Consider the following 24,231-nt stretch of genomic DNA (forward strand, 5'->3'; position numbering starts at 1 on the left):
AAAAAAAACAGGAAGCTAATTTTACTTCATTTTATGCTTGTCAATGGCAGTATATAATTTTGTCAAGCAAGTTCAAAACTTAATCAAGTTGTTTCTTTCTGACAAGTAATATAGGAAGGTGACTTGCAATAAGGACAAGTTGTTTGAAAAAAGTGAAGGTTTTGCAAAGAGGACCGTCACGTTGAACACTGTTTAACATAGAACACTTCGAGAGAGACAACAAGAAAGCCTAAAAACATTGGAAGGAGGCACTACCAATATATAACCTCGGTGATAATAACAATATCAAACATACCGCTACACAAATTTAACAATTACTATCCACATTGATTTGTGTCCACACTTGTTCAGAATATAACATATATAGTACTTGATTTCTTATTTAACCTTCAGAATAAAAAAAACCCTGGCAATATGAATGATTTAAATGTTCCCAAGCGAAGGGGCATTAAGTGTAAGACTTGACCGCCCGTCCCATTCCCCCCCCGCACTATACCTTAATTTTTCATCATAAAAAAATTATGCAACTAGAACACAATGCAAAGAAAAAAATCTTGCATCTTCAGAGTTCGAATTTAAGGATGTACACCTCTGAGGAGCCAAAATTTTCTATATAATTTAACTTTTCATCTTAACCTGATTTTTGAGTTTATATGACTGTAAAAAAAATAATTGTGGAAAACAAATCAGATGGTGTTGCACTATTTTTTGCTACAGCCCTTTGAAAGTACATGTAATTTTGATGATTTCCCCATATTTCCATCATTTTTACCGATTTTTGGGCTGTTATCGTGAAAAAAAATCACAGTTTCACAATCAACTTTTATTCAAACTTTCAATAAAGATGAAGTGGACCGATCTGAAAAAAAAATTATCTGAAAAAACTATAACTATATTTCAACTTTTAAATAATCGAGGAAAAAAAAATACATATCTACCAAAATTGAAAAGAAAAAAGTGATATGGGATGTACTAGTACATGTTTCTGGTAAAATCATTTCTTGTACCACTCACCCATTTTCCCAAAATTTTGGCTAAAAGACTTGATATGTAATAAGATATGAAAAATTTCTTTACCCATAAACTACTTATTGTAAATGCACACAAGAGGTAAGTTAGATTATAATATTTTTTCAATTCATTGATATTTTCCACTTGTATCACATGTTCTGGAAATAATTCCAGAACGAGATTTCAACGAGACTGAAACGTCAGAAGACTTCATCCTTAAGCAGAGAGTCACTTATTACTCTAGAGTTACGACCCTTCATAACTTGAAAAAATTGCTTCGCTGAGCGCAGCTGGATACGACCGCAGATGTCCAGCCCTGAACAGTTGAGGCAAAAATTGAGACAATACTCGCATTTGATACAGGTCTGAATTTGGATTGTAATATGATATTTGACACAGAAAAGGTTTCTGACACAGAATAACTGTAGTCAATGAATTAAGAATTGGTTATATGGTTTGAATTTATATATGTTTTCCTTTTGTCCAATAACTATGCTGTTGCGAATGGACCCCCCCCCTAAAACAATGTTTACCCCTTTTTTGTTTTTGTGCAATACACTATGCTGTTGCCTATTGACAAAAAAAGTCAATTTACCCCCCCCCCTTTTCTCCCCCACTTTTTTTTTTGCAAAGTCCAAAACCTGACATTACTTTTTATACATTTTACAAGTAGTGTAAGGGAGGTAAGTCAAAACATAGACAACATTGTATTTTAAATGTTATTGGATTACCTCCTTACACTGTTTTTAAATTGTCTTTATTGTACATTAACCAGAAAAACCTATTCCCCCCTTTTTTGCCCCTAATTTCTATATTGTTTGAGCCATAACCCCCCAAAGTCAATCCTAACCATCCCTTTGTGGTATGGAAACTTGTGGTATAATTTCAGATAGATTCATACACTTGAACACAAGTTATTGTTTGAAAAAATATAAAAATGCTTATTTGTGCCCCTTTTTTGGCCCCTAATTCCTACACTGTTAGGACCATAACCTCCAAAATTAATCCCAATCTTCCTTTAGTGGTTTTGAACCTACTGGTAAAAATTTATAGAGATTCATTTACTTAAACTAAAGTTATTGTCCGGAAACTTAATGCGTCTTCGAACGACGACGCCGCAGATAACGATGACAACATGATAGCATTATACGACGCAAAACAAATTTTGCAGTCGTATTACAAATGTTTTATAATATAAACTAGAGGCTCTAAAGAGCCTGTGTCGCTCACCTTGGTCTATGTGCATATTAAACAAAGGACACAAATGGATTCATGACAAAATTGTATTTGGTGATGGTGATGTGTTTGAAGTTTTTACTTTACTGAACGTTCTTGCTTCTTACAATTATATCTATAATGAACTTTGCCCATTAGTAACAGAGAAAAATATTTGGTAAAAATTTACATAAATTTGCCAAATTAATGAAAATTGTTAAAAATTGACTATAAAGGGCAATAACTCCTTAAGGGGTCAATTGACCATTTAGGTCATGTTGACTTATTTGTAGATCTTACTTTGATGAACATTATCGCTGTTTACAGTTTATCGCTATCTATAATAATATTCAAGATAATAACCAAAAACAGCAAAATTTCTTTAAAAATTACCAATTGGAGGGCAGCAACCCAACAACCGGTTGTCCAATTCATTTGAATATTTCAGGGCAGATATATATTGACTTGATTAACAATTTAACTCCTTCTCAGATTTCCTCTAAATGATTTGGTTTCAGAGTTATAAGCAAAAAACTACATTTTACCCCTATGTTCTATTTTTAGCCGTGGCGGCCATCTTGGTTGGTTGACCGGGTCACACCACACATTTTTTAAACTAGATACCCCAAAGATGATTGTGGCCAACTTTGGATTAATTTGGCCCATTAGTTTCAGAGGAGAAGATTTTTGTAAAAGATAACTAAGATTTACGAAAAATGGTTAAAAATTGACTATAAAGGGCAATAACTCCTAAAGGGGTCAACTGACCATTTCGGTCATGTTGACTTATTTGTAAATATTACTTTGATGAACATTATTGCTGCTTACAGTTTATCTCTATCTATAATAATATTCAAGATAATAACCAAAAACAGCAAAATTTCCTCAAAATTACCAATTCAGGGGCAGCAACCCAACAACGGGTTGACCGATTAATCTGAGAATTTCAGGGCAGATAGATCTTGACCTGATAAACATTTTTACCCCCGTCAAATTTCCTCTAAATGTTTTGGTTTTTGAGTTATAAGCCAAAAACTGCATTTTACCCCTATGTTCTATTTTTAGCCGTGGCGGCCATCTTGGTTGGTTGACCGGGTCACACCACACATTTTTTAAACTAGATACCCAAAAGATGATAGTGGCCAACTTTGGATTAATTTGGCCCATTAGTTTCAGAGGAGAAGATTTTTGTAAAAGATTATTTAGATTTATGAAAAATGGTTAAAAATTGACTATAAAGGGCAATTACTCCTTAAGGGGTCAACTGACTATTTCGGTCATGTTGACTTATTTGTAAATCTAACTTTGCTGAACATTATTGCTATTTACAGTTTATCTCTATCTATAATAATATTCAAGATAATAACCAAAAACGGCAAAATTTCCTCAAAATTACCAATTCAGGGGCAGCAACCCAACAACAGGTTGACCGATTCATCTGAAAATTTCAGGGCAGATAGATCTTGACCTGATAAACATTTTTACCCCCATCAGATTTCCTCTAAATGCTTTGGCTTTTGAGTTATAGGCCAAAAACTGCATTTTACCCCTATGTTCTATTTTTAGCCGTGGCGGCCATCTTGGTTGGTTGACCGGGTCACGCCACATATTTTTTAAACTAGATACCCCAAAGATGATTGTGGCCAAGTTTGGATTAATTTGGCCCAGTAGTTTCAGAGAAGAAGATTTTTGTAAAAGATTACTTAGATTTATGAAAAATGGTTAAAAATTGACTATAAAGGGCAATAACTCCTAAAGGAGTCATTTGACCATTTTGGTCCTGTTGACTTATTTGTAGATCTTACTTTACTGAACATTTTTGCTATTTACAGTTTATCTCTATCTATGATAATATTCAAGATAATAACCAAAAACGGCAAAATTTCCTTAAAATGACCAATTCAGGGGTAGCAACCTATCAACGGGTTGTCCGATTCATCTCAAAATTTCAGGGCAGATAGATCTTGACCTGATTAACAATTTTCCCCTGTCAGATTTGCTCTAAATACTTTGGTTTTTGAGTTATAAGCCAAAAACTGCATTTTACCCCTATGTTCTATTTTTAGCCATGGCGGCCATCTTGGTTGGTTGGCCGGGTCACCGGACACAATTTTGAAACTAGATACCCCAATGATGATTGTGGCCAAGTTTGGTAAAAATTGGCCCAGTAGTTTCAGAGGAGAAGATTTTTGTAAAAGTTAACGACGGACGACGGACGCCAAGTGATGAGAAAAGCTCACTTGGCCCTCTGGGCCAGGTGAGCTAAAAAGAAGAAGTTGTAAGATTGCCAATGAGACAACTATTTACAAGAGATGAAATGATACAAATATAACAGCTATAGGTCACCATACGGCCTTCAACAATGAGCAAAGCCCATACCGCATAGTCAGCTATAAAATGCCCAGGAATTACAAATGTAAAACAATTCAAACAAGAAAACGGCTTGATTCATGTACGAAAACAAATCATGTAACACAGCAACAAACGACAACCACTGTCTTTCAGCAATTAGTCTCCAATGTAACAATTTTTTTTTTATTATTGTTACATTTCCATGTAACCGTAGCCAGTGCCCAGTTTATTTTCATCTGCTGTTGTGCATTCTTATATTTCTCAATAGCTTTGCTGAACCGAAAACTATTTTCAATTTTGTACACATTTGATTCTCGTTTTTAGCTCACCTGGCCCGAAGGGCCAAGTGAGCTTTTCTCATCACTTGGCGTCCGGCGTCCGTCGTCCGGCGTCCGTCGTCCGTCGTCCGTCGTCCGTCGTCGTCGTCGTCCGTCGTTAACTTTTACAAAAATCTTCTCCTCTGAAACTACTGGACCAAATTAAACCAAACTTGGCCAGAATCATCATTGGGGTATCTAGTTTAAAAATTGTGTCCGGTGACCCGCCCAACCAACCAAGATGGCCGCCATGGCTAAAAATAGAACATAGGGGTAAAATGCAGTTTTTGGCTTATAACTCAAAAACCAAAGCATTTAGAGCAAATCTGACATGGGGTAAAATTGTTCATCAGGTTAAGATCTATCTGCCCTGAAATTTTCAGATGAATCAGACAACCCGTTGGTAGGTTGCTGCCCCTGAATTGGTAATTTTGAGAAAATTTTGCTGTTTTTGGTTATTATCTTGAATATTATTATAGATAGAGATAAACTGTGAACAGCAAAAATGTTCAACAAAGTAAGATCTACAAATAAGTCAACCTGACCAAAATGGTCTGTTGACCCGTTTAGAAGTTATTGCCCTTTATAGTCATTTTTTAACCATTTTTCGTAAATCTTAGTTATCTTTTACAAAAATCTTCTCCTCTGAAAATACTGGACCAAATTAAACCAAACTTGGCCACAATCATCATTGGGGTATCTTAATTAAAAATTGTGTCCGGTGATCCGGCCAACCAACCAAGATGGCCGCCATGGCTAAAAATAGAACATAGGGGGTAAAATGCAGTTTTTGGCTTATCACTCAAAAACCGAAGCATTTAGAGCAAATCTGACATGTAGTAAAATTGTTTATCAGGTCAAGATCTATCTGCCCTGAAATTCTGAGATGAATCGGACAACTCGTTGATAGGTTGCTGCCCCTGAATTGGTAATTTTAAGGAAATTTTGCTGTTTTTGGTTATTATCTTGAATATTATTATAGATAGAGATAAACTGTAAACAGCAAAAATGTTCAGCTAAGTAAGATCTACAAATAAGTCAGATGACCAAAATGGTCTGTTGACCCCTTTAGGAGTTATTGCCCTTTATAGTCAATTTTTAACCATTTTTCGTAAATCTTAGTTATCTTTTACAAAAATCTTCTCCTTTGAAACAACTGGACCAAATTAAACCAAACTTGGCCACAATCATCATTGGGGTATCTAGTTTAAAAATTGTGTCCGGTGACCCGGCCAACCAATCAAGATGGCCGCCATGGCTAAAAATAGAACATAGGGGTAAAATGCAGTTTTTGGCTTTTCACTCAAAAACCAAAGCATTTAGAGCAAATCTGACATGTGGTAAAATTGCTTATCAGGTCAAGATCTATCTGCAACAACAAAAGAAAGAGAGTTTTTAACGACCTCAGCTGGCTATACAACCCTTGCACAATCAACTGAATTTTGCAGAAATCATTAATAGGATAGATTGCCCTTATATGATAATTTTTTATTACCTTTTTGGTTTTTTTGGCAAAGTGGGGGGGGGGGGGGGGGGGGGGTGTTGCGCAACAACAAAACTACTTCACAACTTTCTCATTACTTTGCATTTCTTGTTAGATAAATTTTACAAAAATTCTCCCCTTAAACAACTGTTGAATTTAAACAAACTTGGTTTAAATCACCACTAGGATATCCAGGGACCACTGTGTATGATGATCCTGCCTGCCCACATGGCTGAAATAAAGCATAGGTTTCAAATGCACTTTTTAGTATTATATCTCTGAAACTAAACGACAGTACAACAGTTGCATTTATCATGTAACAATTGTAAATAAAAATATCAGGTGAGCGACACAGGGTCCTTGGACCCTCTAGTTATTTTGTGTTACAAAATACTCATTTTACAAGGCCTGTTTTGTGTAAAGTTTATTTTTTAATTCTTACCAGACCTAGTCATTATTTTTCAAAATCCTCCTGATAGGTGTTCATTTTCATTGTTCATTAATTTAAAGGTCAAATATATTTAAGTACAAAGGGGTAAATTTATACGTGTATGTCTTGCCAATGAAAATAAGGTCAAGGTTAGATGATTCCTGCCAGACAGACATTTACGCCTTACAACCATTCAATACACCAATATAGTTGACCTATAATTGCTTATAGTACTTGAAAAACAGACCAAACCACAAAAACTTAACAATGACCAATGAACCATGAAAAAAAGGTCAAGGACCGATGGAACCTGCCAGACTGATATGTACCTATTACAGTCATTAAATACACAAAATCTAGTTGACCTATTTGAAAAACAGACCAGAACACAAACTCTTAACATTAACCAATAAACCATGAAAATGAGGTCAATGTCATGATATGAAACCTGCACCCATTACAGTCATTCCATTTACCTAATAAAGTTGACCTTCTGCTTAAAGTTCTATTTAGTATTTGAGAAACAGACCTTGTCATGTACCTTTAACCTTGATCACTGGTCCATAACATGAAGTCGAGGTCAAGTGAAGCCCGTCTGACAGATATGTAGACTTTGCAAGGAACCCTTTACCAAATATGGTTATCCTATAACCTTTAATAAGTGATAAATGCACATGACAAATGATTTTTTCCAAGCAGTCGCCGAACCATGAAAATGAGGTAAAGGAAATTGTACATATGACAGAAGGAAACTTTGCAACATATGGTATCTGCATACAAGGTATGAAGCTTCCAGGTCTTTTGCCTTCTGATATTTAAAGTTTTATACAAATAGTTAACACTGTCACCGCTGGGTAGTAATGTCCATGTAGATTATACTGCGACTTTCGTCGCAGAAGAGAAACAAAACTTAACATTAACAAATGAACTATGAAATAAGGTCAAGGTCATATAAAAACCTGCCAGATGAACATGAACACTTTATTATCAGTTCATACAACATACACTGTTTATCTTCTGTTTATAGCATCTTAGAAAAAGACACAATGACAAGTTAATTCTGGTAGTATATAAATAACAGGCTAAACAATGAAAACTTAATGACAATCGAACCTTGAAAATGAGGTCAAGGTCAGTTAAAACCTGTCTGATATATATGTAGACCTGCAAGGATTTTATCAACTCTCTGGTTTCCACCACAAATATAGACAAACATTGAAGACCTGTTGGTGACCTCTTGCTGTTGTCTTCTCTATGGTCGGGTTGTTGTCTCTTTGACACATTCCCTATTTCCATTCTCAATTTTATTGCTACCATAATATAGCCAACAGGAAAACAAGACCGTCAAAATGTTCATTATAGACCAAAAGCCTAAAGATGAAATTAGAAAATAAATAAAATCGAAAACTCAAAACTGTTTTGCATGACAAACAATTTTGACAATACTTATCATAACTAAACCACAATGCTGCTAAGTCCCAAGGCATACAGAAATTAATTTCAAATTAAACTAGCAATTTGTTCAGGTGTTCTTTATTAATTTGTGTTGGGTTTTTATGCTTGGAAAATACATGTAAATGTATTATAAAATAAATAGTTGGTTAACAAATCATAGTTGCTTGTTAATAGATAATTGTCATACCTTAGGCCAAAAAATCTCTGTCATTCTGAAATTACCAAAATATCAATCCACATCAAAGAGTGTGAACAATTTCCATATATATGAACCAATTATACCTCCTTAATATGGACATGATGCAGCTAACTTCTTTTGTGGTTTTGAGAAAATTATAGAATTAAGACCGAATTTTTCCAACTTTTAGATTTTTAGGGAACTAAATATTTGCTGAATTTGGATTGTTATTAAATATTTGACAAATAATAGGTTTCTGACACAGAATAACTGTGGTCAAAGAAATTAGAATTGGTTATATGATTTAAATTTATACGGTACTCAATTTTTTGTTTTAGTGCAATACAGTGAATACACTGCCAATTGCCTCCCCTCACAAAAATAAACAAAAATGTCCCCCCTTTTTTTTGTGCAATACACAATGCTGTTGCTGTGACCCCCCCCCCCCCCAAAAAAAAAATAATTGTACCCCCCGCTTTTTTTGGCAAAAAAATGATATAAATGAAGAATTTTTCTTTTAAATTTTAAAAATCTGAAATGAGAAAAAAATTGCCACCATCCCCAATTTCTTTTTTAACCCCCCTCTCCCAACAAATTATGTTTGGAATACCTCAATATGATTGGGTAAGCTCCCTTACACTGCTTTAAAATTGTCTTAATTGTGCATTTACAAGGAAACCCTTGTATTCTCCCCTTTTTTGACCCTATTTTTTAAACAGTTTGAGCCATAACCCCTCATAGACAATCCTAACCATCCCTTTGTGGTATGAAAACTTGTGGTATAACTTCAGAGAGATCCATACACGTAAACACAAGTTATTGTCTGTACAATAGAAAACTACTTATTTTGGCCTCTTTTTCCCCCTAATTCCTAAACTGTTGGGACCATAACCCCAAAAATCAATCCCAACCTTCCTTTTGTGGTCATAAACTTTGTGTTTAAATTTCACAGATTTCTATTTTCTAATACTTAAGTTATTGTCTGGAAATCAACTGTCTGCAGATGACAGGGACAAAGACGACAACGACATGATACCAATATACAACCGCAAATATTTTTTGGTGACTATATAAAAAGATTTTAAAAAACATAAATTTTTTTTTTATTCTGCTAACCAAGGCCCTTTGGTTTTTCAACTCATTGACCTTTAACCTTCCAGATACTAACTGAGGTTAGACATAAATACAGAAACAACCAAGTATGAATTCAAATAAGTACAAACAGTGATTTTTTTTTAAATAACTGTTATTTAGTTTCATAAAAATATTTTATTTTAAAATAATTTTATAACAAATATAATAAATTCTCTCTTTATACACGTTATATAATATTCATGTAACAAATTCAATTCTTCCTTTGAAAATAAAATATTCCAATAAAAATTCAGACTTGCAAATAGAAGAATATTACAAATAAACATTTAGCACCTCTCCATATGCAATTTATTTATGCAATCTCTTCAACATTATTGGCCAAGATAGGTCAGTCTCTTTGTCTATTATTATTCAAATTCTATTTGCTTTTTTCCAGTTGTCCCCCTTGTGATCAGAACTCAATAAATCTGTTTCTAAAGTTTTTTTTTAGTTTAAATGAAATTTATTCCAAGTACCATATTTAATTTTTTAGATGGTGAACAAGAACTAAACTTATACAAATGTATGTGATCTGAAACTTATCATTCTTTAGTCGGACACCCCTCATGTTCTTTTTTCAGTAACAGTTGCTAATGATGCAATGTCATGAATGTTGGTTGATTTTTTGTTGATTTTTTGGGATCATACCCAAAATATTACAAGGATTGTGGTCAAGTTTGTATTCTTTGGACTCGGTGGATTTAAAAGAGTTATGAAAAAGTTTACAGACTAAACAGTGACAATGCCATAGACTGAAGGACATCAAGGAACAGCTCACACTGGCATCTTAAGCCCCAAAGGCTACCAACATAAACTTAGACATAGGAAATAGTCAAAAAGACAAATTTTACACCTGATTTTGTTTTTATCGTTTTGCTATATATCAAGCCATTGGTTTTTGTTTCCCATTTTGTCATGTCAGAGCTGTTCAAAGAGGTATGGGTTTAGTTATCAAATTGTTATAGTTTGTACAGTGATCTTCGGTTGCTTACATCCACATAGTCAAGTCATCATTCAAGCTATGGTTGTGATGGTGCATAGGTGAAATCATGTCACATATACTTTTTGTTTATGAAACTATTTCCACAGATTTATTTAAATATTCATAGATCGATGCAAAATATTTCATCATGATGAGTTCAAACATTAAACTTTTATCCGAATATTTCTAGAATCAGATAGAATGACACCTTTTAAGGCTTCAAATTTGTAATAAGAAAATCAACTTTGTGTGACTTGTGCTCAGTCAACATTAATCATAACAGATAAAATAAGTGTACAATAAATAATGCCATCATTTTAATTCATCTTTGTAAAAATTGATAAATAATTAATTAATTCAAATTTTTGCATGAGTATACTAAATATTAACTAACATCAACTTTCTACTCGCCCATTTTTACCGTATTTTACCCTAGAAAAATAAATATCAAACATAAATGAGATAGCATTGTCAAAGAGTACTCTGTAATGAGTTGGTAAGAAATAAAAATTGAAAAGTTGTGCTGGTGGCCATACAGCTAACTCTGCAACATATAATTTCCCGCCTTTTTCCGAACATTCTTCTTTCACAGCAGTCAATGATTTCTTTTCTAATAGAGTTGTTATTCCTAGAAATAGTCCAATCACAACAGGTGAACACACGAGCTGATCAACAATCACCTTTTTAGCCAATAACCTATAGCATCTACCTGGAATCCACCAATCAAGAAAAAGATACCAATAGTGACAGAATGGTCCAATGAAAAGACCTGTAATAGCTACATCACGTGAACGTAGTATATCAAGGCTGTCAATTTCTTTTTTTTTAATTTGGAATCGTTGATTAAGGAAGTCTCCAGTTGTAGATAAAGTTACTGCTATACCGACATTGGTATATAATAAATACTTCCTTGAGAACAGTATTCTTCCCCTTGCTGCCCAGGTTTTTACAATAGGATGAAATGCAACTCTTACTGAACCAAAGTTCATCTTTGAATGGTAATATCTGGTATAAATGTTTTATGGTACACATTTACTCATTGTTCCTGAAATAAAAAAAATAATAAATATTAAAAATTTCAATAATCAGCTTTAACAAAATTGCAGTTTTTGTCTGTTAATTCCAATATGTTCTACATGTAGTTAGGCAAAAGACATGGTTTGTTATAACATTTTAGATATAAGGCGTGAAAAAAAAAATTTGTAAAAATTTTCATCAAAGGGCAATATATCTTATATATGGAGTCAACTAACAATTTCGACCATGCAGATTTATTTGTAACACTTATGCTAATCATTTTTGCTACAGTTTTTAAGATAAAAGACAAAAAATGAAAAAAAAAAAGGTAAACCAGGTGCTCTGCAGTGTGCAGCTTTTTACGAGCAAAGAAGTCGAATCCTGAACAGTTGGGGCAAGAATGGACACAACATTCAAGCTGGATATATACATAATCATTATACAGCTCTGAATTTGGATTGCGATCAAATTTTTGACATAATATGAGTTTCTGAAACAAAACAAATGTCAACATCTTACAAATCTATTGCACAATTAAAGATTTCTTCTTTTAACTTTTCAAAAATTTGGAATTAGAGAAATTTGAAGAAAAAAAAAATTGAAAACAACTACCACCCCCCTTTTTTTTGCAATTAGTTCAAAACCTGACATTTCTTTATACATAATATACAAGAAGAGTAAGGGAGGTAAATCCGAACATACTTAACATTCAATGTTTTAGAATTACCTCCCTTACACTGCTTTTAAATTGTCTTAATTGTCCACTGACCAGAAATACCTAGTTTTTCCCTTTTTTTGCCACTAATTCCGAAACATTTTGAGCCATAAACCCCCAAAGTCAATACTAACCAACCCTTCATGGTATGGAAACTTGTAATTTAATTTCAGAGAGATTCATACACTTAAACATAAGTTATTGTTTGAAAACTAAAATAAACAGCTGTGCCATGAGTGCATGATACGCCCGACGTCTTGTGTGGAAGTTTTATGCAATAATTATAAATAGTTTCTGTTTATTGTTTTTGAGACACGGCAGGACATGTGAAACCCCCCCACCCTATGTTTTTTTTTACAAAAAAATAAATATCACTAAAATAAAATTTTGAATCAAACCAAAAAGTATAAAGATCTTTAGATTAATGTAACAAAGAAGTGTGTAAAGTTTCAAGCAATAATTATAAATCGTTTTTGAGATACGGCGCGACATGTAAAAAAAAACCCATCCCCTTTTTTACAAAATACTCAATAACTCAAAAAATAAAATTTTGAGTCATCACAAAAAATTAAGATTAATATAACAAAAAAATGTGTAAAGTTTTAAGCAATAATCATAAATCGTTTTTGAGATACGGCACGACATGTAAAAACCCCCTCCCCTTTTTTCCAAAAAAAAACTCAATAACTCAAAAATGAAATTTTGAATCATCACCAAAAAGTATACAGATCTTTAGATTAATATAACAAAGAAGTGTGTAAAGTTTTAAGCAATGATCATAAATCGTTTTTGAGATACAGTGCGACATGTAAAAAAAACCCTCCCCCTTCACTTTTTTACAAAATACTCAATAACTTAAAAATAAAATTTTGAATCATCACCAGAAAGTATACAGATATTAAGATTAATATAACTAAGAAGTGTGTAAAGTTTTAAGCAATAATCAAGAATCGTTTTTGAGATACGGTGCGACATGTGAAAAAAAAACACCCCTGTTTTAGTTACAAAGTGCCGTAACTCAAAAAGTTTAAATCTTATTTTCCCCAAAAAGTATTCAGATCTTTTGACTATCATAAGAAACAACTATATTAAGTTTCATGAAATTTGGATAAGTCGTTCTATAGTTACAATGCGACATGTTTATGCCGGACAGACAGACAGACGGACGGACACCAGACATTTGTATACCATAATACGTCCCGTCAAAATTTCGGCGGGCGTATAAACAAAATTTGACGGGCAAATAAAAATGATTGTTTTGGGCCCCCTTTATGGCTCCTAATTCCTTAACAATTGGGACCATAACCAAAAATCAATCCGAACCTTCCTTTAGTAGTATTGAACCTTCTTGTAAAAATGTATAGAGATTCATACACTTAAACACAAGTCATTGTCTGTACACTAGAAAAATGCTGCTTTTTGGCCCTTTTTTGGCCCCTTATTCCCACATATTGGGGAAAATTAACCCTAAACTGAATCCTGAGCAATTTCCCTGTGTTATATGGAAACTTGTGGTACAATGTCAGAGAGATCCATAAAGTTACACAGAAGTTATTGTCTTAAAACTAGAAAAACCCTTGTTTTTGGCCCCTTTTTGGTCCTTAATTCCTAGACTGTTTGCCCAATAACCCCTTAAAATAAATCCCAACCTTCCAATCAATGCATTTGTATCGGGACATATGTTTTGCACCCCCCCTTTGCCCTGGGTTAGCACCCCCCCTTTCGAAAATTCCTGCATCCGCCCCTGTTTGGGGCCCTAATTCCTAAACCTTTGGGACCATAACCCCCAAAATCAATCCCAACCTTCCTTTTGTGGTTATAAACATGATTATGTTAAAATTTTATTGATTTCTTTTTACTTATTCAAAAGTTACGATGCAGACGTGATACCAATATACGACCAAAATTTTTTAAATCTTTGCGGTCGTATAAAAATGTCATGTAAGGGCAATGACTCCTATAAGATTAAAGTAAAATCACAAAAATACTGAAATCAGAGGAAAATTTTCAAAGTCATCTGAAAGTTCGACATATATATAGAAAATTGGTAGAACTCAACATCCTGAACATTTTGCTACTGTCAGATTTTCTCTTTTTATAACAGTTTTAAAAATAATCTGACAAAATTTGCATTTAACCACTTGTCCTTTTTGTCGAGCATTCGACTTTAGGCGAATAAATGAGACATAGCGATCCTACATTCTGTAGGTGGCGGCGTTCACAAATGTTCACTCTGTGGTTAAAGTTTTTAATTTTTTTTTATAACTTTCTTAAACCATCCTGGATTTCTACGAAACTTGGACATAAGCTTGTTTATGTTCATAAGATAGTATCCAGAAGTAAATTTTGTAAAAAAAAATCCATATTTTCAGTTTTTACTTATAAATGGACTTAGTTTTTCTGCCAGGAAACATAACATTCACTCTGTGGTTTAAGTTTTTTAAATTTTAATAACTTTCTTAAACTATCCTTAATGTGTACCAAACTTGGACATAAGCTTGTTTATGTTCATAAGATAGTATTCAGAAGTAAATTTTGTAAAAATAAAATTTCATTTTTTCCGTATCTTACTTATAAGTGAACTTAGTTTTTCTGCCAGGAAACATAACATTCACTCTGTGGTTAAAGTTTTCAAAAATTTAAATAACTTTCTTTAAACTATCCTGGATTTGTACCAAACTTGGACAGAAGTTTGTTTCTGATCATTAAAGATACATGTAGTATCCAGAAATAAATTTTGAAGAAAAAAAAGTATTTTTAGCCTCTGGCCTTTGTTAGTCTTGTATTATTTTAATTTTAGTTTCTTGTGTACATTTGGAAATTAGTATGGCGTTCATTATCACTGGACTAGTATATATTTGTTTAGGGGCCAGCTGAAGGAGGCCTCCGGGTACGGGAATTTCTCGCTACATTGAAGACCTGTTGGTGACCTTCTGCTGTTGTTTTTTATTTGGTCGGGTTGTTGTCTCTTTGACACATTCCCCATTTCCATTTTCAATTTTATTTTCCTGCATGTTACTTATAAATAAACTTATATATATAGTTTTTCTTTCAGTTAACATTACATACAGTCTGCAGTTCAAAAGTTTATAAACATTTTTTAGATTCATCTGTACTACTAGTATAATCATGATAATAGTCCCAGTATTTATAAACTATCCTGGATTTTTACCAAACTTGGACCATGTGGACAGAAGCCATATTGCAATCAAAAGATAGTATTGAGAGGAATATTTTTATTGATTTTTTTCCTCATTTTTTGTTGAGTCTGCGATTAAAAGCAAAAGTAGTTGAGAAACTGGGTTCTGTAGAACCCTAACGAATTTTTAGCATGTTGGCCATCTTGATTGGCAGGCAAGATCATTTGACATTTTTAAAACTAGATACACTGATAATGATTGTGACCATTTTTGTTTAAATTTGGTGCAGTAAGTTTCAGAGGAGAAGATTTTTGTAAATATTAACAGGCCATGACGGATGCCAAGTGATGAGCACAAAAAAGCCCCATTGCCATTGGTCCTGGTGAGCTATAAAAGACATTGGACATGCATGTTGTGACAGAGCTACAGAGCTACAGCCTACATAGTCCTTCAAGACGTCATAATTATATGGACTACAGCCTACATTGTAACCTGTCCCAGATTTATATCAGGTTACATCTTATCATGCTTAATAGCAAATATGATCCATCATGTCTATGTCTAACTCAATATATATACATATCTCTCCTTCTCTTCATACCAGAATATGTGACAATGTCGAGTGACAATGTTTGTCCCAAATTCAGCAGATCCTTTGTATCATATGTAAAACTTACCCTTATGTTTTATAACCGGTCCAAGGTTATGTAAAATTATAAGTTACTTTCGGTTCTCCACGGCATGAGGATAACATATAAATTGCAAAATTTCAAGGAAAACGAATTATCCACACTCTCAAATCAGGTGCCGGTTTCAAGTGATATATGAGTGATTATATATTATGACATATATGGACGTGTATAGTACTCCGAGTAATTGTTATTGCCTTTAACAGCATGTAGGCCTACAAGACATTGTAAAAATGAAATGAAAAAGGAAAAATATCAACGTTGTACTTCAAATAACTACGGCACCACATATTTTTGGCTCACCTGTCCCAATAGGGGCGTACAGCTCTAAAACGTGGGAACAGTAAAAACTAAAGCATTTAGAGCAAACCTGACATGGGATTTAAAATGTTCATCAGAATTTTTTTTAGTTTAAACAATTATCCGATGACTCCGGCCATTGGCCAAGTTGACTCTATGTCTAGAAATAGAACCGAGGTTTGGGGTGGGGAGGGGGGCCCCGGGGTAAAATGCAGTTTTTGGCTTATATCTGAAACTGAAGCATTTAGAGCAAATCTTATGCGATTAAAATTGTTCAGCAGGTCAAGATCTAACTGCAAAGAAATTTTCAAACGCAACAAACAACCCTTGTTGGATTGCTGTCACTGAGTTTTTGACTTTAAAGAAATCATTTTGCAGTTTTTGGTTATTCTCTTGAGTATTATAACAGATAGAGATAAAAGAGGGGTGAAAGATACCATAGGTACAGTCACACTCATAGATTGAAACAAAAACTGACAACGCCACATGGCTAAAAATAAAACGAAGATAAGTGCTCCGGAAGGGTATGCAGATCCTGCTTCACATAAATCAAATCAAATCAAAGTTTTATTTATTCAGTGTCGATACATAGTAAACAAAGTTACACAAGCTCTAGTGAGCTTTTAAAATCGACATTGTAATAAATTTCACACAAGCAAATCACATGCAAACAAAACACCGTTATATTAACACAAACTACATACAGTTAAATTACAGCAGGATATTAAAAGCACATGCATGACATAAGTAAATAATATACTGTTCATGCAGATAAAATATAAAATTATAGCTAGCTAAATTTAGTATTTATAAAAAATGAAACTAGAGGCTCTAAAGAGCCTGTGTCTCTCACCTTGGTCTATGTGAACATTAAACAAAGGACACAGATGGATTCATGACAAATTGTGTTTTGGTGTTGGTGATGTGTTTGTAGATCTTACTTTACAGAACAACTGCTTACAATCATCTCTATCAATAATGAACTTGGCCCAGAAGTGACAGTGGAAAATATTTTGTAAAAATTTACAAAAATTTACAAAATTAATTGACTACAAAGGGCAATAGTTATTGACAGTGATTAAAATTGGTTCTGTGTTCTGCCAGTAGATGCAACAATAGGCATAAGGACAATTTGATAAAAAAAAAATCCGTTTTCTGAGTTACCCGCAGACTAGTCCCAGGAAGAGATAGGACTTCCTACCAAGCACTAGTCATAGACTTTGTTCCTCCCACTTTACAAATGCATGTTACGAACGTGACCCAGAAGTTATGAAGAATCTCGAGGGATGTCCTACCATGAAGCCAAAACTTCGTCCAAATGCGGTACCTGAAATTCCATTGACACAACCAACAACAGCTGAGCCCCACCTGAGCGGGGAGCTTGTGAGAAGCGGAGAATTGCTGAGGGAGAAAAAAAAATCTTTTTCTTCGCAAATATTTTTTGCGTCCCTTATTAATAATTGTTTTAATAGTTTAGTCATATTTGTGTATAATTCTATAGCCAAATATATCTCAATGTTTAAAATTTGTTATTGTGTACCTCCTGCGTGTACCTCACTACCTGTTCACGTGTGCAGGTGTGTACACTGGAATTGGACATAATAAATTAAAAGTCATCAACATCGACCAGAAGTTACAGGTATGCGGCACACTTTCTCTGCAGTGCTGGGTTACCTTTGAAGTTGAAAGCTACAGGTGTCATGCCCCCGGGTGGTGATATATGACATCGGCAATACGCACTATTGCGTAACATGCGTCGAATCTGTGTACATCCATGATCACCTGGTGGGTGCACAGGTGAGGTTGGAAAATATACTAGAGCAATGGTTACAGATATAAGTTACGTAATGCATATCTGTTTAACCTGTTTGAATAAACAATGGTCAATACCTTACTGTCGGATATGGGGGTTTACAGAATAGAGAAAAGAGGACCGACAGTGCAGCTTAAAAAAGGGGGCGGATACAAAATAATGTGTTTGTGAATTTACTTAGTAAAGAATGGAGTATAATAATATTAGATAAGCAAAATAAATAGAGAAAAATAAATAGAGAATTAAGAAGAAATGCTTCTAAAGTAAATAAGTAATTAAAAAAAAAAAGCCTGTCAGTCCCCATAACCAAGGACGTATATATTAAAGGTTAGTTATACGTCCTTGCCATAACCAATACATAACCTGTAGTGGGTACATAAATTTCCTTCTGAGTTTTCTAATTAAAAATTAGGCAGGTATGAAGGGTGTATTGCAATAAGTTATTAGTACTTACCTATTCTATTTATTTATTAAAAATCATTTTATTTCTTAATAAAAAATAAATTGTGAAGAGATATCAAGTGATGCTTTTAAAATGACAGACCATTGACACAAGGTTATCGTGGTGAAAAATTGTATGCAAAAGGTGACTTGAATGAGAAACAAATATTTTGGCTAGTGAATGTATGCAAGTCTTTATATTGCATAAGACATGGAGATGAATAACATAGTTTTAACTTAAATAATGCAGATAAATCCAACTGATACAGACCTGGGAGTAGTAATCTATAATGTATGAGTATAGACTGAGTTAGTTAAAACATATTTTACTTGCTGAATTAAAGCAAAAAGGATTAGACATAAGTAAATCATACTTATGAAGTCTTCTCCATAATACAATATAAAATTACAATAATTGTATGATATAATGGACATGCATATAAGGAAAACAGTTTATAGAATAATACTAGCTTTCATACGTGAAAAAAGAGAAAAAGAAAGTTTTAAAAGGCATATGATTCTGTGACGGTGACGTGTGTACTGATGATGACAATGTCATTATGATGTTCCGTGCCAGTAACAATAACCTCTATCAAGGCATAAAAAATCTGTTTGACCATTTTATGAAATTTTGAACATGTTTGAAAATTTGAATAATTTGTTCATTCGAAAGTTCCATGTGTCCGCAAATTAATAGTTTTGTATCTAAAACAATGTTTTCGGATAGCCAGTTGAGATTATTAAATAAGGTTTTTCTACATAATGTGTATTTTGGACAAACAAAAAAGTAATGGTAGACATCATCAATATCTGACCCCCAATGACAAGAAGGATCATTTATAAATTTATAATATAAGCTCTTAATAGATCATTGTTTAAGAATGAAGGGGAACATCTCAATTGCGGTAGATGATATTCAATTTCCTTGGGCCGTACAAATGAAACGTTTCGATTTTACATAATGGCCTATCTTTTTTTTTAATTCTTTCTGTTATGCATTACTACTCTCTGTTTTCTGTCGTGTAGATAATCCTGAAACCAAGTTTCCGTCAATACCATAAGCTTTCATTTTACATATAAGGCCCCTATGCCAAACTTTGTCGAAGTTGAAGAGAAGTCACAAAATACAAAACAATTATAGACTGAAGATATACCACACGGAAAAAATATCACAAAAAATAAGCCAGTACTCATAGAACATTTTCAATGGGATTATTATGGAGGAGAAAAAGACTTGAATATATATTACTGTTTTAAAACTTCTTTAAATCTTACTTATAATCCCCCCCCCCCCCCCCCCCCCCCTGTTATGTCATACTTATTACACATTTATTTGGGGCAGCTTTAGTAATTCAAATTTTACACCCAACACTCTTGGTAAGGTGATAGGTAATTTATGACGATTGTTGAGAATTGTTTTTAAATTATAAGAGAGTGATCTTGAAATATTTTATTTTATTACATTTATTCATTTTCGAGTTTAGGAAATTTTTCATGAAGCTTGATTAATGCAAAAAATTTAAATCATGCAAAGGATATAATTCATGCCACAATGAAGCCATTTATAGATACCAAGCCACTTTGACATGTTGTTTTTATAACTATTATTTGATCATTATTGATATCTATTTTGAATAAATTTTAGTAACAAAGTTACTTAATATATAATAGATCAAGAATTTTGTATTTTTTTAAATTATTTTTTCTTGTTATATGAAAAATAATTTCGAAAATAAATTGTGACTTTTTGTCCTGTGAATTTTTGTCCGTGACTTTTTGGCTGTGACTTTTTGTCCTGTAACTTTCTGTCCTACATTATTTATGACCTGTCTTTTTGTATTATTAAATGTAATTCAATTACCTGTTAAACGTTAACATTAACGGCTCAAACTAATACGGTTGAATATCTAAAGTTTGAGAATTGCCTTGAAAACTGCTGTCAACACCGTCCATTGTTTAATTTTACAGGAATATGATCGACTTCGTCCTTTTTGAGACATTTTCTCAGATTGTATCCACTGACGTCATCACGATCACGTGACCGGTATCTCATTAAAAATCAAAGATTACGACAAGCGCTGGATTCTTTGACCATTAAAAGGCCGTTAAATGAGGTTTTGACAAGAAAAAATTATTACAATATGTTATTTGACCAATATTTATTAATTAATTAAAAAAAAAAAAAAAAAAAAAAATTGTGTCACGTCTCCTTTTGGTCATGTTGACTTATTTGTAGCTCTTACTTTGCTGTACATTATTGCTGTTTATAGTTTATCTCTATCTATAATAATATTCAAGATAATAACAAAAAACGGCAAAATTTCCTTAAAATTACCAATTTAGGGGCAGCAACCCAACAATGGTTTCTCTGATTCATCTGAAAATTTCAGGGCAGATAGATCTTAACCCTATAAATAATTTTACCCCGTCAGGTTTGCTCTAAATGCTTTGGTTTCAGAGATATAAGCCGAAATCTACATTTTACCCCTATGTTCTATTTTTAGCCATGGCGGCCATCTGGTTTGTTGGCCGGGTCACCGGACACATTTTTTAAACTAGATACTCCAATGATGATTGTGGCCAAGTTTGGTTTAATTTGGCCTCGTAGTTTCAGATGAGAAGATTTTTGTAAAAGTTGACGACGATGGACGACGACGGGCCAGGTGAGCTAAAAAACAAAGCTTAGCTCAAATCACAAAGCACTAATGGCATGCATTACATTGGCATGAGCTGCCATTCCAGGTCTGTATTAGATTGGAAAATTGAGTCGGAGAATTTTCCTGTCTTATGTGGTTTGGCAGCTCATTATATAATTGTGCAGCACTAAAACGAAATGATTTTATCCCATATCTTGTAGTTTTAACTCTCCGTATGTCAGCTGTATCCTTAGATCTAAAATTATAAGGTTGAGTTTTGATATTTATTAGGTCATGAAGATAACTGGGACTTTTCTTGTGTACAATTTTAAATGTTTCAATTCCAATGGATATAAGTCTGCGAATTTTTAAAGATGGGAGTTTAGTCTAGAAGTCAAAAGTAAATTTTCATAGCTGCTTATAGTATAGTCTTCGTATATGAAGCGGAGAACTCTTTCCTGTATTTTTTCAATTTTTTGCGTGGAAGAGCTCTATTTCAAAATAATTTTCCACCAAATATGTTTTTGGACTCAATCCACTGAGAATATTTCATTTTCAATATTTTCGTGAAATATCATATGATACTGAAGTGTTTTGCGCGGCATGTTAAATTTTTTTTAAAATGTTTTTACTGGAGGGTTCAAATAAAAATAGTGAAATATGTCAAGAAATTTTGTATGGTTGATTCCAAAATGACCAGCCCCCTCCCAGGTAAAAAAAATGTCTGAGAAGTCATAAAAAATAATGCTTGTTAGGAATCTTTATTTGGTATTTTTAAAGATGACTTCATGGAACGTTTTCGTACATTTTACTTTTTCTATCTGTTGATATATACTATGAACGATAAAATATATTTACCTATTTGAAAAATAGTAAAATCAGGTCACCGACTTACGGGTCTTCTTTTTGTAGTTCGTTTTGTTTTGAATTTCGAAAAATATCTGCTCAAAAAAGGAAGTTCATTAAACGCCATTTCCCCCGCTAAGAAGAAAGGAACATGTGTTGAAATAAGAGAAATCTTTGATATTTTCTGTTTAAATACACTCATTTTACAAATGTAAGAAATATTTGAATCGTTTAAATCAGCCAGCAAGTCAGGACTAAAAAAAAAGAGCGCAAACATGATATTTTTTACAAGAAACCTCAAAACATGAAACGATATCCCAAAATTTCAGTTTTGACCAAGCGGACTGAGGCATTGAATGATATAAATAATTTCGGTGTACATACAACACGTTAGTTAAACCGTAAACGGTTTACATTAAAAGTCAAATCGGCACCCAAATGGCAATGTAGTCATTTCGGCACCCATGTTAAATATGTTTAATTATATATTTTCAATGTTTTAAAATCATAAAAAAAAGGTCATGTCCAGAAATATTTACTTTCTGTGGTTTCTCAAGGATGTATGTTAGTTATAAGTCTTACTTAAAGAAGTTGAGAGGGGGAAGGACCATTATAGGGACTCCGGGATCGGATGTTTTTAAGCTCCGGATTTCGTGATGGCAGGATTTATTATTTTTAAATTCAGGACCATGTTTTTAGGCAGTTAAGCTGCCTTATGTGAGCACCCTAGATTTGTGTTCTGCCAAATAAATGCTGAAATACATGCCATTGTTATTACCTAGCTGGATATTATGTTATTTTTCCATACTTTTAATTCTGAATTACAAAAAATATGACAAGAACAACCATGGATTTTTCTAGCATTCCACTGAGTCCGGTATTCGGATCCATTCCCAATGGCAAAACCCCTATATTTTCCCAATTTCAGCTGTAAAAATTCCCAAACGTAGTCAAAAAGTCCTGATTGAAATCCGCAATTTAACCTTTCCAAAACTACGCTCTTCACTTTAAAGGTAAAAAAAGCGTGAAATCCTTATCACATGTGCGCTTTAAGAAGCCCCGATTTTGATAATAAAATAAAATATTTTTTAACTTCTTTCCTTTTGTAAACATGTCGTCTCACAATAGTAAATACTATGTGAAGAAATTGAAAAACACAGACGGCAACAAATCCCGTAAAATCTCATCTTTTTTCAAACCAAGAGCTGTTATTGACAATGCCACAACTGCATGTAATGAATCAGAGGCAGCATTATCTGAGACTGAATCAATTGAAAATGTAGTTTATTATCCCCTGAGCTTTTGGCTAAGATGTCAAAGAACAAATGCATGAATAGGTAAAAATCTCTAAAGACAAGTAGTTTAGATTCCCCAAATGGCAAAAGTCGTAGGAATATTGTTTGTCGGCAATAAGTAGTCAACTACGTCAGTAGTTTATTTAAATAAGTTCATCTGTTCATGCTGTTGGTGGCAATTTCAAATAAGAAGACGAAATTTTCGTATCTTTTCAATTTGGAGACAGAGGTTCAAATTAGCAGTGGTCTGAGGTCCGTGACCTTCCACTTTTGCAGTCGAACTTTTGACTTGGTTACCAGCTACGGCCGACAGACCTTTCTACTTGAAAGAAATAAAAAATAACTTTGCAAACCTTTTACCAAAGTCTCCAAATAAACGATCTCAAAAATTATTTTCATCATTATTATTCATGACAGCCAGTGATATTGTTGTCTTTTTTCAAAACTACTGTAATTTGAGGCAAACAATATCACTGACAGCTATGTTCATTTTGTTCAACCGCTAACTTTATACAGAAAATCACCAACAAATAATGTGTAAATTCTAGTAAAATCGTATCTGACTGACCAAAACAACATTGATAAGAAAATGGATGCCGTGAATGGGATCCGATTACGGAAGCGCATAAGGGTAATTCTGTGTTTTGAACTAAAACAAAATCCAGGCGGGTGACAAAATACATCTATGCATGGAAAATAAATATAAATACTAGAATTGAAAACCAAAAGAAAGATATATGTAAAGCCTCGGTCACACCTTAACGAATAGCTCGAGCGGATGA

General features: G+C 33.4%; 3 protein-coding genes across 10 annotated transcripts in view; 1 reads left to right on the forward strand and 2 right to left on the reverse strand.

Moving 5' to 3' along the window:
• LOC139525537 (uncharacterized) overlaps positions 1-24,231 on the reverse strand; it is a 228,890-nt gene that overhangs the window by 159,894 nt on the left and 44,765 nt on the right. The gene's annotated exons all lie outside the window — the stretch shown is intronic.
• On the reverse strand, positions 9,688-16,252 carry LOC139525540 (mpv17-like protein 2). Of its 3 annotated transcripts, none has more exons than XM_071320950.1 (2): positions 16,107-16,252; positions 9,688-11,602 (listed from the first exon to the last, which is right to left on the reverse strand). In XM_071320950.1, exon 2 carries the CDS (start codon positions 11,544-11,546, stop codon positions 10,953-10,955), a length of 594 nt encoding a protein of 197 aa, XP_071177051.1. In that variant the 5' UTR covers positions 11,547-11,602; positions 16,107-16,252; the 3' UTR covers positions 9,688-10,952. The 3 variants fall into 3 exon arrangements, with proteins under 3 accessions (XP_071177051.1, XP_071177052.1, XP_071177053.1); XM_071320951.1 differs by lacking the exon at positions 16,107-16,252 and adding an exon at positions 16,031-16,081; XM_071320952.1 differs by lacking the exon at positions 16,107-16,252 and adding an exon at positions 15,914-15,934.
• Positions 22,235-24,231, forward strand: part of LOC139525539 (uncharacterized) — a 34,613-nt gene continuing 32,616 nt past the window's right edge. For 5 of the 6 annotated variants that reach the window (XR_011664922.1, XM_071320944.1, XM_071320949.1 and 2 more), the window contains exon 1: positions 22,243-22,365. The gene's annotated coding sequence lies outside the window, so the exon portion shown is untranslated. Of the gene's footprint in view, positions 22,366-24,231 lie in introns of all 6 variants that reach the window. The other variant, XM_071320945.1, reaches the window with a different exon arrangement.

The sequence above is a fragment of the Mytilus edulis genome, chromosome 5, assembly GCF_963676685.1.
Source record: "Mytilus edulis chromosome 5, xbMytEdul2.2, whole genome shotgun sequence".
Classification (NCBI taxonomy): domain Eukaryota; kingdom Metazoa; phylum Mollusca; class Bivalvia; order Mytilida; family Mytilidae; genus Mytilus; species Mytilus edulis.

What these genes read in the sequence shown, in the direction of transcription:
- LOC139525540 (XM_071320950.1), bottom strand. Translation starts at nt 11,546, where the DNA reads ATGAACTTTGGTTCAGTAAGAGTTGCATTTCATCCTATTGTAAAAACC.